This window comes from Amphibalanus amphitrite, unplaced genomic scaffold, assembly GCF_019059575.1.
Source record: "Amphibalanus amphitrite isolate SeventyFive unplaced genomic scaffold, NRLGWU_Aamphi_draft 000185F_arrow, whole genome shotgun sequence".
Lineage (NCBI taxonomy): Eukaryota > Metazoa > Arthropoda > Thecostraca > Balanomorpha > Balanidae > Amphibalanus > Amphibalanus amphitrite.
In genome coordinates, this window is record NW_024881680.1 from 385,894 (window position 1) to 404,961 (window position 19,068).

The 19,068-nt window shown below is 46.2% G+C and overlaps 1 protein-coding gene across 1 annotated transcript; it reads right to left on the reverse strand.

Annotated features, from left to right (window-relative positions):
* Nucleotides 1-7,864: 7,864 nt before the first annotated feature.
* Nucleotides 7,865-9,889, reverse strand: LOC122384293. Its single transcript, XM_043371570.1, has one exon. It carries the CDS (start codon nt 9,887-9,889, stop codon nt 7,865-7,867), a length of 2,025 nt encoding a protein of 674 aa, XP_043227505.1.
* Between the last annotated feature and the right edge of the window lie 9,179 nt (nt 9,890-19,068).

Genomic DNA, 19,068 nt, shown 5'->3' on the forward strand with positions numbered 1-19,068 from the left:
ACAGAGCACAGGTTTGATAAGACAAATCGTCTACCGGGCAGAGGTGGAAAATTGTCATAATCTAAGGGGATGCTTTTCTACCACCTGGTGAGTGGCAGCGTCAAAATCTTTGCGCAGTAAAGCACATATAGGCACATTTTTCCAACAGCATAGCATCACTATCCTCGCGACTTACGCAAAGCAGTTTGTGTCTCATATGAAATGCACTAAGCAGCCATTGGAGCATTACTTTATATATATATATATATATATATATATATATATATATATATATATATATATATATATATATATATATATATATATATATATATATATATATATATATATATATATATATATATATATATATATATATATATATATATATATATATATATATATATATATACAGGGTTACTTTTAAAGGGGGAAGAGGGGAATTTCCCCCCTTCGAAAATTCCGCTCCCCCTTTCAAATCGTGTCTGAACGGCTAGGGAGGGAAAGGGGAATTTCCCCCTTTCAAATTTATTTTGGAGCCCATTTTCAATCAATTCGCTATTCAGATTCTATAGCCATCGTTAATCAGATTCTCGTCATCAATCAACGTTGCTGGCGTTAAGATAATTATTAATTTTCAATTTTCGGTTCCATCCAACCATTTTACGTTCAGTGCAGCAGGAACTCCAGATTTGACCCGATACCGATCGGATAGTCGGTGGGACCGTCTCTTGTCTTGTCTCTTCCGTCTTTTCGCAATCACTGACATATCGGTACAGGCGTCGGCGTAGAAACCGGCGGGGGACGGGATTACCTCTCCGAACCAAGGGTGGATACAGGGGGAGGGGGCAATGGGCCATGGCCCCTCCTTTGACGCAAAAAGAAGGTGACCCCCTTTTGGACCCCCTTTTATATTCTGTGTTCTTTCTCAGAAACGACCCATTTATTCACGATTATTTTCACTTTTTCATCGACGCCAAGGCCAGACATCTAAAATTTTTGTCCCAATATGACAATGGCCGTGTTTAACCATCCTCCAAACCGGAATCATTGAAGGAAAAACAACGTTATTTTTGTCCCATAGGCATTAAAGCTTTGAGTAATAAATGACTTTTCTCTTTATGCAGCTTTCACGTTCATCTGCTTTGCATGCAGAGCAGGGCGCAAAAAAAAAAATGTACATCACAGCCGGCTTTCCCAATGGAACTTTCACTGCTCACTAATACTAATAGTAATAATTCATGTTTTGTGCTTCATTAGTTTTTGTTCGGATATCACTGCCCACCTTGTAGTTGAAGAGGTTGCAGTTTTGTAGCGCCGTCGTTTCTCTACATACACGACCACACAAAGAACTTTGGAATTGCTCGTTAACTGTAGCTTTTGTGAGCGTTTAAGAATTTCATGTTTTTTGCTCATTTTTGCTCGAACAGTTTGACATCAATTACTCCTGACCTAAGGTGACCTAAGACTTGAAATTTTGTGCGAAGGTTTCAAATTGATGCCCGGTAAGGTACTAAAAATTTGGCGGCGCTGCGCGCCGCCGTTTTTCGCTTTTCAAGAAAACCCACATGGGGGCCAAAATGACCTCCAATCAGGGCGCGGATTAACCTCTCTCTTTAGAAAGGCGTTACTTAATGTTTGGCCGGGGTATACCTACTAGTTATTGATACCACTGATAGGTTGATACTACTGATTGGCATTTGCAAGGGCGCAGTCAAGTTGGGACCTCCCCCGCCCCTTACAGCCAAGGTAGGTGCGTATATTTTTTAGCAAAATTATTTTTTGGCAACCTTCCAAAATAAAGTGGCTGAAACCCGAGGAAAGAATAGGATTTGGGGGTAGGTAAGGTTCTGCGGGTTCCATCCTAACGAAAAACCTAATGGTATTGCCGCCCACCCCCCTTTCAGATGCCCCTGGATCCGCCTTTGCCCCGAACTTTATTCCCCCTCTCAACTTTTCCTGTAAAAGTAACCCTGTATATATATATATATATATATATATATATATATATATATATATATATATATATATATATATATATATATATATATATATATATATATATATATATATATATATATATATATATATATATATATATATATATATATATATATATATTTGTATAGTTAGGCAGCAATCCATTCAATAGGCAAGTCTGATTGAACACAATCGCGCTTCTTTCATTGATAAGCTTCTTTTGTAGCTTCTCAAGTGAGCGTACCACCGCTTTTGCAGTATGGCTGAAGCCGCTAATTAAGTCACCAATTAATGTCAAAAATTACTTTAAACTGTAGTTATAGTTAGGTAGAGTTATAGTCTGGTGTGTCCGTATTATATAAAGTTCGTTCTCGCGACCGGTTTCGATATATTCCATAACATTTTCAAGCAAAACGAACAAAATTACACCCTACACATAAATAAAAGCAAATAAGTGTTTTGCGAGCCAATACCTTTTTCACAAAATGTCTCGCTAAAATCGATCTACGTCTCGCATCCTATAGGATGCGAGACGGTAAAAAGACATTCACGTCGATTATTTTCGTAAGAATTTCCTTACGAATGACCTACTTCTTAAGCAAATTTTTTTAATCACGTGAACTCCGTCGATAAAAACTTAAGAAGTGTCGACGTGAATACCAAATTATACTTACGAAAGAAAATCGACTTACGAAGTCGACGTGAATACGGCGGGCCCAAATGAATGTTCAGAAAAAGGCACAATACGCGTATTGTGCCTTTTACTGAACAACGTGATATCCGTGGATATCCGTGGATATCACGTTCCTTGACCGTTTTCCTTTTTACAGAACTGACAAGGGGTTAATCGGTTCCCAAACATTAATAGCTCATCGACGCGTGATAAGATGTGTCTGTCAGTGAGTGGAAAAAGGATCAGTTTTCTCAGGAACTTATGTTGATATGCAAGTTGCTGTTTCATAATTGTCTTCTCGGATAGGCAAGTGATTATAAAGGAAATGCCCTACTACATTTTACGTGCATAAGGATGCGTCGTTTACCATGATAAATAGGAATGCCCTGCAATGGATCGAGCCTGTTGGAAGAGTAGGTAAATTGATTTAGTAAATGAACCCGGTAGTTAATGCCTATTCTATTTTACACCGTAATCATAATCAGACATGATGGATGGGACAAAATACTAAAAAAGTTAACAAGACTTGCGGAAAAGCCGCTGGACTAAAGCCGTTCAGTGGATCATTTTCTAAAAATGCATCGATCGGGAAAGGTTCGTGCCGTTTCGGGCAACACCACAACCCAGAACAGGGGGCACTTCTGAACAGCCCGGAAGCAGGCGTCACCTCTTGACAAATTCCAAGCGAGAAAACTGTGCCTGAATCATATAAGACGGATCCCGAAAGGTGGTCTCGGAAGTAGCAAAGGGGGCATACCATACATACTCTCCAAATTGAGGAAATGCTTGCATTTTGACCTGGTATTCACTGCTGTGCAGTGCACAGTAGCAAAGCTTTGCCTAGTAAAAGTTGTTTGCCTCAGGGCTGCGGAGTCGATGGATTTTAGGGTTACTCCGACTCCGACTCCGGCTTCAAAAATCGACTCCGACTCCGACTCCAACTCCGACTCCGACTCCGGACGTTTCTATTAACCCGCGCACCGACGGGGGGGGGGGGCGGATATCCGCCCCCTTAGGTTTTTCGTAGATAGCGGGAAAACCGTGGCGCGTGGCGCCGCGAAATTTGGCACGACTATTCTCTCATCCATTTTACACATGGTGTGCAAGTTTGAACCTCCTAACTTTGAAGGTCAGGTCACCAGGTCAATTTGAATGACTCAGCCTCAAGTCACTTTTTTTTTGCAAATTTGACACCGTGCCACAGCTACAGTAGATGTCGGAGACCTTTGAAGGTCGCAGGATGTTATAAGGTCATAAGTAGCTACAATTTGTGTATCTCGGAATTTTGATATCGATGACCTAAGGTCAGGTCAATTTCTCGACCTCCCCATTATAAGTCAATGGGGAAAAAGCAACTCCCTGTTTTTACCACTAAAACGGGTCGGAATGGCCCCATAACCATACATGGCTTCATATACGACCAACCTTCACTACCTTGAGGTCTGTTTTGCTGTTGGGCAGCTGTAAGGTCATGTGACGTCATCAAAGGTCACCAAAGGTTTTTTTTTTACCAATAACTCCGTACAGGAACAAGATACAGCCGTGCGGATGGTCTCATTGAGTTCAGCTCGTCAAGTTGCATCGAATGATATACATGATGACCTCGAGGTCACGTGACCTGAGGTCAATCTTTGACCTTGACCTTTCGAGGTGAACATATATATCATTCGATGCGGATTGACGGGAGGATCACGATGATGCCCTTAGTGCGCGGGTTAAAATACATATTATTGAAGTTCATAATGGAGATGTTTTTATCTTGCCTGAAACGATCTCTTGTGCTTTCCAAGGCGTTTCGTTGCAAATCTGCATTAAAAATAACATGCAGAATTAAAAAACAGGTTCTGGGGAATTCACCGTCTTCTGCTTCCTTCGCTGAAATCGTTTGTCCAAAACAGCATGTGACCGCCGCATGTATGAATGCTTATGTATGTTCACCGGCTGTGGCTCGTAGCCGGCCAGGAAGACCGCCGAGACCGGCCGGCCGCGAGGACGCCGGCCGCCCGGGCCCGGCCTGACCGGGCCGCGCCGCCTGACCCTTCCGCCGCCGCGCAGCCTGGGAGGGCCGAGACCGGCCCCCTGTTTTGACGGCGGCGTCTGGAATTTGTATTGTCCACGCCGGCGTCCCCGTCCCAGGTATGCGCGCGGACCGGCCAGGTGCGGCTATTTTTGTGCGCGGCGGCTCCCCCTCCCCTCCGTCCGAGCTCCGTTGCCGCGCTCCGGCGTGGCCGTCCCGGCCGGCCGCAGAGAGAGTACCGAGTTAGCTGTGTCTGTGACACTCCCTCCTATTGGCCAGCGCTTCGCCCGCCTCCGCCCAGCTCCAGCCTTGCGCCAGCCAATGAAAGTGCAACACTTTGTAGAACTTTTGTCGACTAGGTCCTCCGTCGAATCGCACTTTCTTCGTTGATGCACTTTTGGATTTGTAGCACCTGCGTGCGTGTCGCAAATTTGAATTGTCGCACATATGAATGTCCCCCTATAGAACAACGGGTACACCAACGACGCGAAAAGCGCCCATTTTACCTGGATAAGATACATGGTAGGTGATATATTTTTTGAATATGGAAAAAATAGAGTATTCTATTCTAACGAGTAAAGCCAAATTCATAAAGCAGTTATTTTTATATTATATGTACCAGAAATAACATACTGACCATAGTTTAAAACTTAGTCTAAAGTTAGTTGAAAAGCGTATAGTTGATACTAAGATGGAAGGAATCAATGGAAGGCGGAAATGGCGCAGCTGTTTCATTCTTAAAATGTGTTCGCAGGCAGGATTTACGTGATGCTAGCGACATCTATTAATGCAATCGGGGACGCTGATTGGCTGACCGAGTCCGTGAGCGGTATCACTAATGTACGCCAGTACAGAGTTGATGCAATGTGCGCATGCGCAGGAACTTGGGCTCTCATGGAGGGGCTTTTGGTACCTCGGGCAGCGCCCAATGCTTTTTGGACCTGTTATGGCCTCCGCATCGAAAAATGCTAGATAAAAAGGTTGTAGAGGAAGCTTGAGGCTACCTTTCCCCACAATAATATTGGCACTTTATTTTTTAGCTTACGTGTGACGCTCGCTTGAAAAAGGTCGATTTAACATGAAAACCCTATGGGGTAGTAGTTTTTGAGCGCCCATTTGGCTTAATGCTACCAACTGTTACTGGCTACCCCTGGATTTTAGGACTAAAGTACGTATCGCTAAAGTACGTAGGACAAAAGTACGTATGCAAATGTTCGTACGCAAATATACGTAGGCGATAAAGTTCGTATACCAAAAGTACGTACGCAAATGTTCGTACGCAAAAGTACGTATGCAAAAGTACGTAGTGCATAAAGTACGTATGTCAAAAGTACGTACGCAAATGTTCGTACGCAAAAGTAGGTATGAAAAAGTACGTAGTGCATAAAGTACGTATGCCAAAAGTACGTACGCAAATGCTCGTACGCAAAAGTACGTATGCAAAAGTACGTAGTGTAAAATGCACGTATGACAAAAGTCCGTACGCAAATGTTCGTACGCAAAAGTTCGTATGCAAAAGTACGTAGTGTATAAAGTACGTATGCCAAAAGTACGTAAGCAAATGTTCGTACTCAAAAGTACGTATACAAAAGCACGTAGTGTATAAAGTACGTATGCCAAAAGTACGTACGCAAATGTTCGTACGCAAAAGTTCGTATGCAAAAGTACGTAGTGTAAAAAGTACGTATGCCTAAAGTACGTACGGTTCGTATGCCAAAGTACGTAGTGTATAAAGTACGTAAGCTAGAAGTAGGGTATAGTAGTGTAAGTTGAGCCACTTTTTCTTTATTGCTGCTCTGTTGCCATACTACAGGGAACTCATAATAAATTCATATACCAAATAATATAGCTTTGTCCATTTCGCCCATTTACTCATCGAGAAATTTTGCTTTGCCTTGTAACAAATGCTCATTAACCCTCGCCGGCACAGGGGGGGGGGGGGGTTGATGCAACCCCCCCCCCTAAGGTTTTTGGCGAATAACTCGCGTAAAAAGCGTCCGGTCGCGACGAAACTTTCAGTACCCTCGCATTGATCAATTTTACACCTACCCTGAAAATTTCATGACCCTGACCCAAATGACCTTTGACCTGTGACCTCTTTTCCGAGACCATGTTTGGCCGGAATCGCGATTCCGCGTATGTCGGCTCGCATTAGCCGCGCGTTTGCAAGCTTTTCGTGGTTTCAAACGTTCAAACATGTGATTTGATGTTGCTCCCATACATAAGGGTGGGTGTCAAGGTCACCCGAAGGTCAGGTCAGGTCATTGACCTTTGGTGACCTCGGGTGACCTCGGTTCACTTTTTCGAGTTTTACATGTTTCTAGGCTAGTTTTTGGAGCTGAATTCGAATTTAGCAACCATTTGAACATTTACAAAGTAGTTTTTGTGCCTTCGTAACATGTTACGAAGCTGTCAGAGGCGGTTGACACGTATTACGAATACACGTCACAACCCCTACCGGTTGACCTGACCTGACCTGACCCGACCAGGGCCTCGTTTCATAAAACTCTGCCGTAACTTACACCTTTCCGTAATTCACACCCTTTCAAACTACGGAGCGCAAATAAATCCGTTTCACAAAGCCACAGCTGGAATTGTTTACACCTCCGTAACTAAGCACATTTGCGTAAATGCGTAGTTACCATAATTTATCAAGCATCCTACAAATTACAATTTCATGTCAACACTTATTTTTTTACGAGAATTTATAAAACAATTATGTTGAATTTAAATCTTAAAAATTATGTATGAAAAAACAAAATTGATATTGATGATCATCCTTTATTAAAACAATATATTAAAAACAGCAGAAAGCCAGCTAAGCAGAAGTGCCTAACTACGAAAGTGGCGCGGCGCGGCGAATAAACTGTTACGATTACTTGAACTTTATTGAACTTAATTTAAACACGAAGGTAGCACTGTAACCGCTTACTAATGCTCAAAACTCTCGGCCACACAAGCCGGCCGCCCGCCGCCACACAGGTCCGTCGCGAGAAGGACAAACAGCGCCTCTGGCGGCCGGCCGACAAATTACGATCAGCTGATCGACAAAACTGGGTCACCGGATCGGCGCGCGACGGCCGATCGTCAACAGCGGCAGCTGATCCACAACATCCTCCCCTTCAAAAAGTACGGACACCTAGGTCACAGGTGCACACCCGAGGGCCTAACCTGGCGAATACGGTTGCGGGCGTCGCACTGGGCGGCCATAGCGGCTAACAGCAGTTGGCGGACGGATGGGAGTTCCGGCGGATCCCGTTCCGCTCGAGCCGCTCGAACACCTCCCTCAGAACAGCGACATGCTGCTCTAGAGTCTCCGTGAAGATGAGTACGTCGTCCAGATACACGACCACTGACTGGTGCAGCAGGTCCTTCAGCACCGTCGTCATCATCCGCTGGTACGTTGCCGGTCCATTGCACATACCAAAGGCCAGGACTTGGTAGCAGAATTGCCCCTGATCGGTGACGAAGGCTGTCTTCTCTTGTGCCGATTCGTCCAGTTTCACTTGCCAGTACGCAGCCTTCTGATCGAGCTGCGAGAAGACACGGCATTTGGGACCGATCGACGCCAGCAGCGACTCTATCCTAGGTAGAGGAAAAGAGTCTTTCACGGTGCAGCGGTTCAGCTCCCTGAAGTCAGTACATACTCGAAAGCTCTTGCTTCCCTTCTTCTTTACAAGAAGCACCGGGCTCGCGTACGGGCTGGCACACTCCCGTATCACGCCCATTGACAGCATGTCCGCGATCTGCTGGTTGGCAGTCTCTCGCAGAGCCGGCGGAATCGGGTACGGCTTCTTTTTCCGCGGCTCCTCCATCAGCTCTATGCGATGTTCGACAGCTGTGACTCGTCCGAGCTGCCCTGGCGAGCTGAACACGTCCGACTGGTCCAGCACCGCTTTCAGCTTCTCCTGATCCACTGTTGACAGGTGAGACAGGTCAGCCTGTGTCTTCACCTGGTCCAGGAACGGCATCACCTCCTCGTCCAGACTGTCCTCGAAGTCCTCCACCGCACCATCTGTCACCACACACCGGCACACGGTGGCGGCCGGCTCTCTAACCTCCTGTCCAAAACATGAGAGCACACCGGTACTGAAGTTGACAGCCACTTCAGCCGCCTTTAGAAAGTCTGTGCCGAGTAGCACACAGTCACTGCACTCGGCGACCAGGACCTCCATGGTCACCTCACCTGCAGTGCCCGGCACATGCAGAACCACATCTGCAGCTCCGTGAACATGGAGACTTTCCTGTCCAGCTCCCACCACAGCCTTTCGGCTGTGTCGCAGCTGCAGCTGACACCTGTCGGCCGTCGATCGCGACAGAAGCGTCCGCTCGCTGCCGCTGTCCACGACTGCATCCTGCACTAGCCGTCCATTCACCGTCACGTCCAGCTTCAACGTCGAACCGACAACCACTCGCCTGTTGGCCGTCACAGCTCCTGGTCCTGCACCACTGGTGCCAGCACCACCACTGGTGCCACCACTGGCACTCCCCATGGCACCACCTCGGTTACCACCACTGGCACAGTATCGACTGATGTGCCCCACACCTCCGCACTTATAGCACTTGATGCCCTTCGAGCCGCCTGACCGGCTCCCTCCTTTGCACTGTTTGGCAATATGTCCCATCTGGCCACACGAATAACACTTTCGACTCACAGATCTTCCAGTCTCCTGGCAGCGCCTCGCTGCTGACCTCTGCTTGCCATGGAGCAGAGTCATGTGAGTCACCAGCTGGTCCAGCGAGGACAGGTCGCCCTCTCCCAGCTTGTGCGACCAGACCTCTGGCGCACCCTTAATCGCCTGTACGATGGTCATGCGGTCCAGAGACTCGGCTGTCAGCTCTGGCATGACCTGCTGAATCTGACTCTTCAGCGCCTCTACGTACTCCCGCGGAGTCTCGCCTGGCTGCAGACGACGCTGGTCCAGCCCTTGAAGGATCTGCCCCTTCATCACCTCCGGCGTCAGGAGATGCAGCACCTTTTGTTCAGCAGCACTGACTGTAGCATCCCGTTCAGCAGCCTGTACTTCTGCCTCAACCCGGTCGGCCACCCAGGCCGCCCGCCTGCACGAGCCAAGGGCATAACAGATCAAGTCCAGGGCCACCACGCCCGACAGGTTTTTCAAGCTCGCATAACGCCGAAACTGCTTGAAGAAACGCCGTGGTTCGGCGTACTCGAACACGGGGAGGGGCAGGCTCAGTGCCCCAGTCGCCCCGGCACTCGTGTCCACCGAGTTATCCATCACCGGTCCCGTATCACACAGATTATCCGTCCGGTATCCGTTCACTCAGTTTGTTTACATCATCACACTGGGCGCCGCCATGACACACCTGACCGGTGGCGCCACCCGCGGAATAGTCCCGAAGCTTCCCTGTGACGTCACGTCCGGCTAACGCTCTTCCCGCTGCCGGCCGACGCCATCTTCGATGATCTTCGGCACACTGATCGGTTTCGCTCACGCCGACTGCGGCACGCGGCGCCGGTTATAATCCCACCGCTGAATGTTACGATTACTTGAACTTTATTGAACTTAATTTAAACACGAAGGTAGCACTGTAACCGCTTACTAATGCTCAAAACTCTCGGCCACACAAGCCGGCCGCCCGCCGCCACACAGGTCCGTCGCGAGAAGGACAAACAGCGCCTCTGGCGGCCGGCCGACAAATTACGATCAGCTGATCGACAAAACTGGGTCACCGGATCGGCGCGCGACGGCCGATCGTCAACAGCGGCAGCTGATCCACAACAAAACAAAATTCCGATAGTGGCCACAAAAAAGCGACTGGTACAGAAGATTTGCAGTTTCTTTTTCTCATTTTGGCTGTTCTGTCTTCCTCACCGGGCTCAACATTATAAAATATATTAAAAATTAGCTTCGAATCTTCACATTAATTCAAAATCACGCAACATTTTTGTGCGTAGTTTACACCACTGATATCAAGAGCTTGATAAAATATTCGGCGTTAATTACGTCGTTTTATGAAACCCAAATGGCATCAATTGGTCCGGAATCGAGCATTTGCCGTAAATGAAGCTCCGTACTTTCGATGGCGTGAATTACTCCGGTCTCCGGCTTTATGAAACCGAATTGGCATCAAATACGCCAAATCTGGCATAATTGACGGAACGCCGTAAGTAATTCCTTTTATGAAACGAGGCCCAGGTCTAAATGCTTAAAGACATCGTCTCTGATCAAAACTAACACGATATTCGTGATCAGCACCCCGGAAAACCACAAGGCAACCACACTTTACGACTTTCTAACAGGTCCCGATTTTCCCGGTTTTCGGGTCATTGTCCTGACCTGGAAGGTCATCCGATGACCCAGGACCTTAAAATTGGGTATCATTGGCTTCCTCTCGTGACGGGCAACACGCTCGTTTTTTCTGCGGAGCTCTAGCTCGATCAGGGGCCAAACGCGAGGGGTGTCGTCGCAACCCCCCCCCCCCTTGTGCCGTCGAAGGACTCAAAATGGCCTGTGCCGGCGAGGGTTAAATAAAGAATAAGAAAGGTATTACACATTGATCAACTTAACCCAAGGGTGGGGTACGTACTTAATACCCTACGTACATTTGCTATACGTACTTTTGTCCGTGACGTACTTTTGTCCACACGTAGGGTAGACCGGGGCAAGTCGCCCCGCCGAGGTAAAACGCCTCACCGATGTTTCTCGGAACTGGCAGGGTTCTGGGGAAAGATCCTCTCTTCTGTTAACCCGGCCGGGGGGGTAATTCCAACCACCGCAGCCCGGGGAGGGGTGTTTTTCGCCCCCCTGTCTAACTCCGTAAATAAGGGAGCTACGCAAACAAAAGAGATACCAAACGAAAGGTCCTTACGAGAAGATTCTAAAGCACCCAAAATTTTTGACCTCAGATCAATTTTCAAGGTCAGAGGTCAAGGTCAAAGGCAAAAACCGGCACATGTGTAGTGATCTCAAAGTGAGCGTTCTAGAGGACGGAAGGATGCATAAAACCGGCAAAATTGGATGTCAAACGAAAGAAAATCATCTGAGAATTCCGAAAATGTGCTCAACATCAAAGGTCACGGTCAAGGTCATGCTCAAAATTGACCTCAAACTTTGCACTTTTCGTACATCTTGCGTGTCAACTTCCAAGATATTTTGAAATATTTTGAGGCTTATCAGGTCCATATTTGTGGTTCATCTTACGATACAAGGCTGCTCAAAGGTCAAGGTCACAGACGAGAGTCCTTGCTAGAGGCTATTTCACTGATTCAAGTTTGTAATAATAAATAAGACACTTTTGCCATCCGGAGGCTCTAAATAAAGGCTTAGAGGAAAATAGATGCCAGATTCGTGATCAGCGGGTAGGAATCCATCATAAACGACTTTTGGTGTGTCAAGGTCAACCAAAGGTCATTCGAGGTCACATGAGGTCAACATAAAACTTGTCCTTTTCCAAACAAAATATATATTATTCGACGCGGCTTGACAAGGCAAATGCGATGGTACCACTGCCGTAGCTCTAGGACCATTTTTGTCGAAGTTATTTGCGAAAAACTAAAACCACAGCTCGGGGTCGTTGACCTGACCTCTGACCTCAGGTCACTAAAACTATTTTTGTATTTTTATCTAGCTCAAACGCTACACAACCGTGCTCGTAATTTGTATTTATCTCTAAAACTCTATTTTTAGCAGCCATTTGAAGTTCGCGTCTGTGACACCGAAGTATGCCGTGCAGGGGTCTAGAAAAATCGACTTTGTGACGTCATCAATGGGGCTAGGTCCAAATTTTTTACTTCAGAAGATGTCAAATTGATGGGAGAAACGGTACTGAAAGTTTCGCTTTCCTATCCCTATAAACGTTCGGGAGCTATCGCAAATATTCGCCAGGGGGGGGGGGGCGAAAAACGCCCCCGGGCCCGCGAAGGTTAATCTAGTGTATGGGGCTTCTTGCCTCATGCCGTGGGGCGTTTTGCCCTGGGGTTGGGGCAAAATGTCCCATTTGCAGTTGCTTCACAAAGCACTTCCTAGCTGGGAGTCCGATCATAAGTGAATGAATTTGAGGGATGATAAAGTAAAATGTCCAAAGAACACATTGAGCACAAATTTGGCCTTCCAGGTGGTGTGAGACAAAAGTAGGTACCTATGTAGCAAAATAAATTATCTGGGGCGTCTTGCCCAAGGCTACCCTACTTAATACTCTACGTACATTTGCTATACATAGGCTTTTGTACGTGACGTACTTTTTTGTCCATACGTACTTTATACCCTACGTACTTCTGCGATACGTACTTTTGTCCGTGACGAACTTTTGTCCATACGTACCTACTTTTTACCCAACGTACATTAGCTATACGTACTTTTGTCCGTGACGTACTTTTGCCCATACGTACTTTATACCCTACGTACTTCTGCGATACGTACTTTTGTCCCTGACGTACTTTTGTCCATACGTACTTTATATAGTACGTACTTCTGCAATACGTACTTTTGTCCATACGTACTTTATACTGTACGTACTTCTGCGATACGTACTTTTGTCCTTGACGTACTTTTGTCCATACGTACTTTATTTTGTACGTACTTCTGCGATACGTACTTTAATCCTACGTACTTTTGCTTACGTACTTTTGTCCTACGTACTTTAGCGATACGTACTTTTGTCCGTAACCCGCGGCCGAAGGGTGGCAAGTTTTCCTTGCATTTAGACTAACAAAGATAAAGCGGCTAACCCCTTCCACCGAAAAGTGACCTGACTCGTATATGTTTGATGCACAGACTTCATCTTTCACGTAGCAGGATGTACATTGATAAGGTGCAAGTGTAGTTTATGCATGAGTTGTACGTACCAAATAACAGTCCCATATTTATATTTCATTTTTATTTCTAAAAACCACCGAACAATGATCAAGAACATGCAACTATTCCGTGCTTCCACACGCTGACAAATGCTAAAAATCAGCCCACATAGGAGCCATGTAAACAGGGAGCTTTTACAAAAAAAAAAGACTAATGGAATGGTCACTTTCAGACAAAAGACACCAAATAGTTAGTTTGCTTTCATTGCATGAAACACAAACCAGGGGTGTAATGTTATATCTCTTGAGTTTTATTCACGATCGATGGCAACACAAGTCAAATTCCTAAAACCAGACGTTTCGGCCACAGGGTGCCTTCGTCAGTGGACACTAGTGATTAAATTAAAAACGCATAGTACCTATCAAAAACAATCGGTATAAATCGTTCGAAGTCGACACATCGGGCACAGGTTTCGAAAAACAATCGTTTCATTTCGAAACCTGTGCCCGATGTGTCGACTTCGAACGATTTATACCGATTGTTTTTGATACTATGTGTTTTTAATTTAATCACTAGTGTCCACTGACGAAGGCACTCTGTGGCCGAAACGTCTGGTTTTAGGAATTTGACTTGTGTTGCCATCGATCGTGAATAAAACTCAATCATGCATCTGATTATTTCCAAACGTTATATCTCTTTGTGCCTTGTGGGGGCAGAAGCACCCACAATCCTGAATTATCCCCCCGGCCCCCACAATGATGAAAATGCACCCACAAGTCTTTTACGAGAGCCCTTTCGAAAAGCACGGCGCCCTTCGCAAGCTCTAACGGCGTCCTCCTGACAGTCTCGCGTTCATGGATAATATAGCGTTTGTAATCACTCGGCGCCATTCTGGGAGAATGGCCCTTTTGACAGCACTGCGCCATTAGCCGTTTTCACGACGGCCATCTAGTAGTAGGTACATATTTGGTGCACATCTGGTGCAGATTAGGTGCAGATTTGGTCAAATTAGGTTCAGTGGGTCTCTTAGTAGGTAGCTATCAGCTAGGGTTGCACTAATTGCTTATATGCCTGCTTTGTCATATTAACAGTGAGCATCATTTTTTAGCGGTTGTTGTTAATTTATTTACAAAAACTAATTCGATGATATTTAAATTAACAAACACATTTTTATTCGCAATCTCAAACAAAAGTTGAATTTATTCGCGCTTCATTAATTTCAGCTGGTGAGTATCATTTTTTCATCACCCATCGTCCTCGATGTAGTCGAAATTGGCGCACTCGGAGAATCATCGATTAACCCGCGCCCCAGTGGCGGTCTCAGCCAACTTCGCCCTAGTGAGGGGGGGGCATATGTTACCACCCACCTTTAACTCAAAAACTAAGAGGGCTAGAAAGACGCGGTAAAAATTAGTCGATAGCTCTCAATGCGTACGTTTGAAAGTATTTGGTCATTTTTCACCTTAGAGCAATATTGGGGTCACCAGAGGTCATCAAAGGTCAAAATTTGCCAATTGTCATGATATTTTTCAGAAAACATGCCGCTATCTCAGGAACTATGATAGCTAGGAAAACGCATGGAACAGCAATCGGTAGCTTTTGAACTCTTCTTTTGAAAAGGTCATTATCAATATTGACCTCAGGTCAACGGTTTAGCCTCCAGAGGGCAAAAACTCCAAAAATAGCCGTTTTTACGAAAAGTGTTTTTCGACAATAACTTTCGACTACAAAAAGCCACGACATTTCTATTGCCAGAATCGTGTTCCCCTCGCCGAGACGCGTCGAATGAACTATAATTTGACCTTGAAAGGTCAACTTGAAAATTTGACCTCAGGTCAAGGTCATGACCTGATCGGAAAAGGTCATGTTGCATATCAGTCGATGCGTCTCAACAAGACAAACACAATGAAACCATCCCCAGCGTTCTATCTCTTTCCAATCGTGAGTTATTGGCAAAAAAACTGTTTGTAGCCTCAAATGACCTCGGATGACCTTTCTAGAGGCTATCAGCAAAAATGACCCCTTGGTCGTCACGAGTGGACTAAATCATTGTGATTCTGAAATATTTGGACTGTTCCTATGCGTACACACGGATCTAGAGGCATTTTCATTTTTCTCCATTGACTTGTAATGGAAAGGTCACGCCACTGACCTGACTTTAGGTCACGGATATAAAAAATCCGAGATATACAAATTGTAGGTGCCCATAACAGCATGCAATCCACCAAGTTTAAAACCTTTCTGACAAACATTGCAGGCTGGACATGATTGCAAACTTTTTTAGGCTTGGTCAGTTAACTTGACCTGGTGACCTGACCTGACATGACCTGGGGTCAAAAATTTCACACATTGTCCAAAATTGATGTACCAAAAGCTACCCCAAGCGGCGCGGCGCTACGCGCCGCGGTTTTTTATTCACACGCAAAAAACGCGACAGGGTGGTAACATATGCCCCCCCCCCACTGGGGCGAAGGTTAAAACACTAATATATTTGACCATTCCAATATAAATTCATAAAATAAATATATTTACTGTAAAAGAGATTAGGTGCAGAATTAGTCAAATTAGGTGCATTCACCGGATAGCCCGTCGTGAAAATGGCTACTAATTATCAATTATTATGGTCTAACGGCGCCCTCGTAACCGTCTGGCGCCCGTATGTCCCCACCAACTTAGCACTACTAACTGTTCGACGCCCTTCTGGCCTCTCAGCGCCCCTGGACCACATAGCGTTTTGCAATCACTCTGCACCCTTCTAGGAGAATGGCGCCCCTTTTCATGGTCTCACGGCGCCCTCGTAACCGTCTGGCGCCCGTATGTCCCCACCAACTTAGCACTACTAACTGTCGACGCCCTTCTGGCCTCTCAGCGCCCCTGGACCACATAACGTTTTGCAATCACTCTGCGCCCTTCTAGGAGAATGGCGCCCCTTTCCATGGTCTCACGGCGCCCTCGTAACCGTCTGGCGCCCGTATGTCCCCACCAACTTAGCACTACTAACTGTTCGACGCCCTTCTGGCCTCTCAGCGCCCCTGGACCACATAACGTTTTGCAATCACTCTGCACCCTTCTAGGAGAATGGCGCCCCTTTTCATGGTCTCACGGCGCCCTCGTAATCGTATGGCGCCCCTACATCCCCACCAACTTAGCATTACTGACTGTGTGGCGCCCATCTGACCTCTCTGCGCCCGTGGATCATATAGCATTTTTAATCACCTGTCGCCTTTCTGGGAGAATGGCGCCCTTTTGACAGCACTGCGCCCTTCTCATGGTCTAACGGCGCCCTCCTGATCATCTCGCGCCCTTATGTCTCTGTCCACTTCCATGTCCCGGTTACAGAACAGAGTGTCCCAAAAATAAAGCCACAGCTTTCCAGCGTCCATTGCACGAAAATAACAAACATTAGGGTTGTGCTTTAGCTTTTCTCAAATCTCATATCCCCACTTCTCACAGATACGAACAAGAATACGGTCCGGCACGCCAGACATCAACTTGCCCAGCTTCTGTTGACTGATCTTGGACGGGGCAGATCGAACGTCGCTGGTCATCGTGCCGTCGAAGGCTCCCGTGCCATTTTGTTCACCTCTTACTGAACGATCGCCCAAGAGATGTTCTTTCGGCGACGGGTCGGGGCTTTTCCCCTGCAATTTGTCCTTCTCCCAGAATGCCGGGAAGTACCTACGATCGACATCGATTCTTCAGGTTTAGAGACAACCTCAGATATCGATGGATTGTTAACTTGGATACTGGATGACCGTTGACAGTCAGCCCTCTTGCCAGTTTCCTTGTGGATTGGCCCGTCTTTAGCATTGCACTTCGCGATGACGATTTGCGCTGCCTGGCTGACGAAACTCTTCCTGTCGCGACCCGGCTTGCTCTCAAGCGCCTATCCACCTCCGTCGCGTGGCGACCAGCGCCAAATCGTGCGGCGGCCCATGCCGCAGTGCCTCTGCGACCTATCCGTGGGTTATTCTGCCGACAACCATGCCTATTGTCCTGCTGCGGGTCGATTTGCTCTGCGGCTTTGCCGTCCTGGACACTTGGTACGCGGGGCACTGCCCCGGAAAAGACCTCCGTTCACCCCCTGACCGGTCAGGGTCACAAAACTTCGAAGGTCACGTGACTAGAATGTGAGCAATATGATTAACCCTTGCATGTGTGCGGCGTTTGCCAGCTTCTATAATGTGTAGGGGGGGGGGGGGGTCGGTTGGACCCCCCTTGCCGTTTGGCCCCTGATTGAGCTAGAGCTTCGCGCAAAAAAAAAAACGAGCGTGTTTCCCGTCACGAGAGGAAGCCGATGATACCCCATTTTAAGGTCCTAGGTCATTGGTTGACCTTCCAGGTCAGGTCAATGACCCAAAAGTCGGGAAAATCGGGACCTGTTAGAAAGTCGTAAACTGTGGGTTTTCGGGTGCTGATCACGAATATCGTGTTAGTGTTGGACCAGGTCGGGTCAGGTCAGGTCAGGTCAACCAGTAGGGGTCGTGACGGGTAGTAAGTGTCAACCACCTCTGACAGCTTCGTAACAGGTTACGAAGGCACCAAAACTACTTTGTAAATGTTCAAATAGTTTCTAAATTCGAATTCAGCTCCAAAAACTAGCCTAGAAACATGTAGGTACAACCCTCAGCAGACTGCGTGGTGGGTATTCTTTATTCGACAAAACCGATAATAACCCGCGCCCCGCTGGGGGGGGGGGCAGAATCTGCCCCCTCTCGTTTTCGCCAATAACTTCTAAAAGCGTTACGCCAGCAACGTCAAACTTTCAGTACCTTATCATACATCAATTTGACACGTTCCCTGAAAATTTGAGCGAAATCCGTCAGAAAATTTTTGAGAAATTGACGTTTTTGTGACGTCATGTTCGCCATTTTCGCCTCAAAAACGGCAAAATTTCAAACGCCGCTTACATCTTCATTTTTAAAGGAATCAAGACGTAACAAAAAAGTTTATACGTGATTTTACTTTGTCTATCAAATGGCTATCTCGGTTTTTTGAAAATTTGGATTTTGGCCCAATTTTTTTTTTAACTGGCTTTTTTGGGAAAATTATGATAAAATCAAAAATTTTGAAAGTATCGAAAAAACCGGAATATATGTCAGAGAAGTAGTCAATGTGCACCTACATACCAATTTTTAGAAGAATCGGTTCAAAAATGTGAGAGTTATTCAAAATTTTATGACGTCACGACACACAAAAATTTTGAAAAATGATTTTTTTTTGGAATTTTTAGACCTCGTACGGAAACGAACATAGCACCATTCGATTCTCCGTGAAAAACTGCATCGGATAGACACCTTTTTAGGCCTTAACAGCCAACTTCAAAATTTGACCTCACTTGACCTGACCTTGACCTGACCTCGACCTGAAATTCATCCAGAGATGGTCCATATCACTTATTGAGTGTGCCTATTGAATTCTATGAGTAAAATGACCCATAAAACATGTGTCGCACATGCCCTTTTCTATATTTTGTTTTTGGTGACCTGACCTGACCTGACCTGACCTTGACCTTGACCTTTGAATGACATTGCATGCAACGAATATTGTCTTGGTAGTCTAAGAACACGTTTTGGGCAATCAGTCTCAGTCCATTCTTCGGCAACTACGGTGCAAGGCCGATACTGTAGAAACTTGCATTTTGTACCCTTGACCTGACC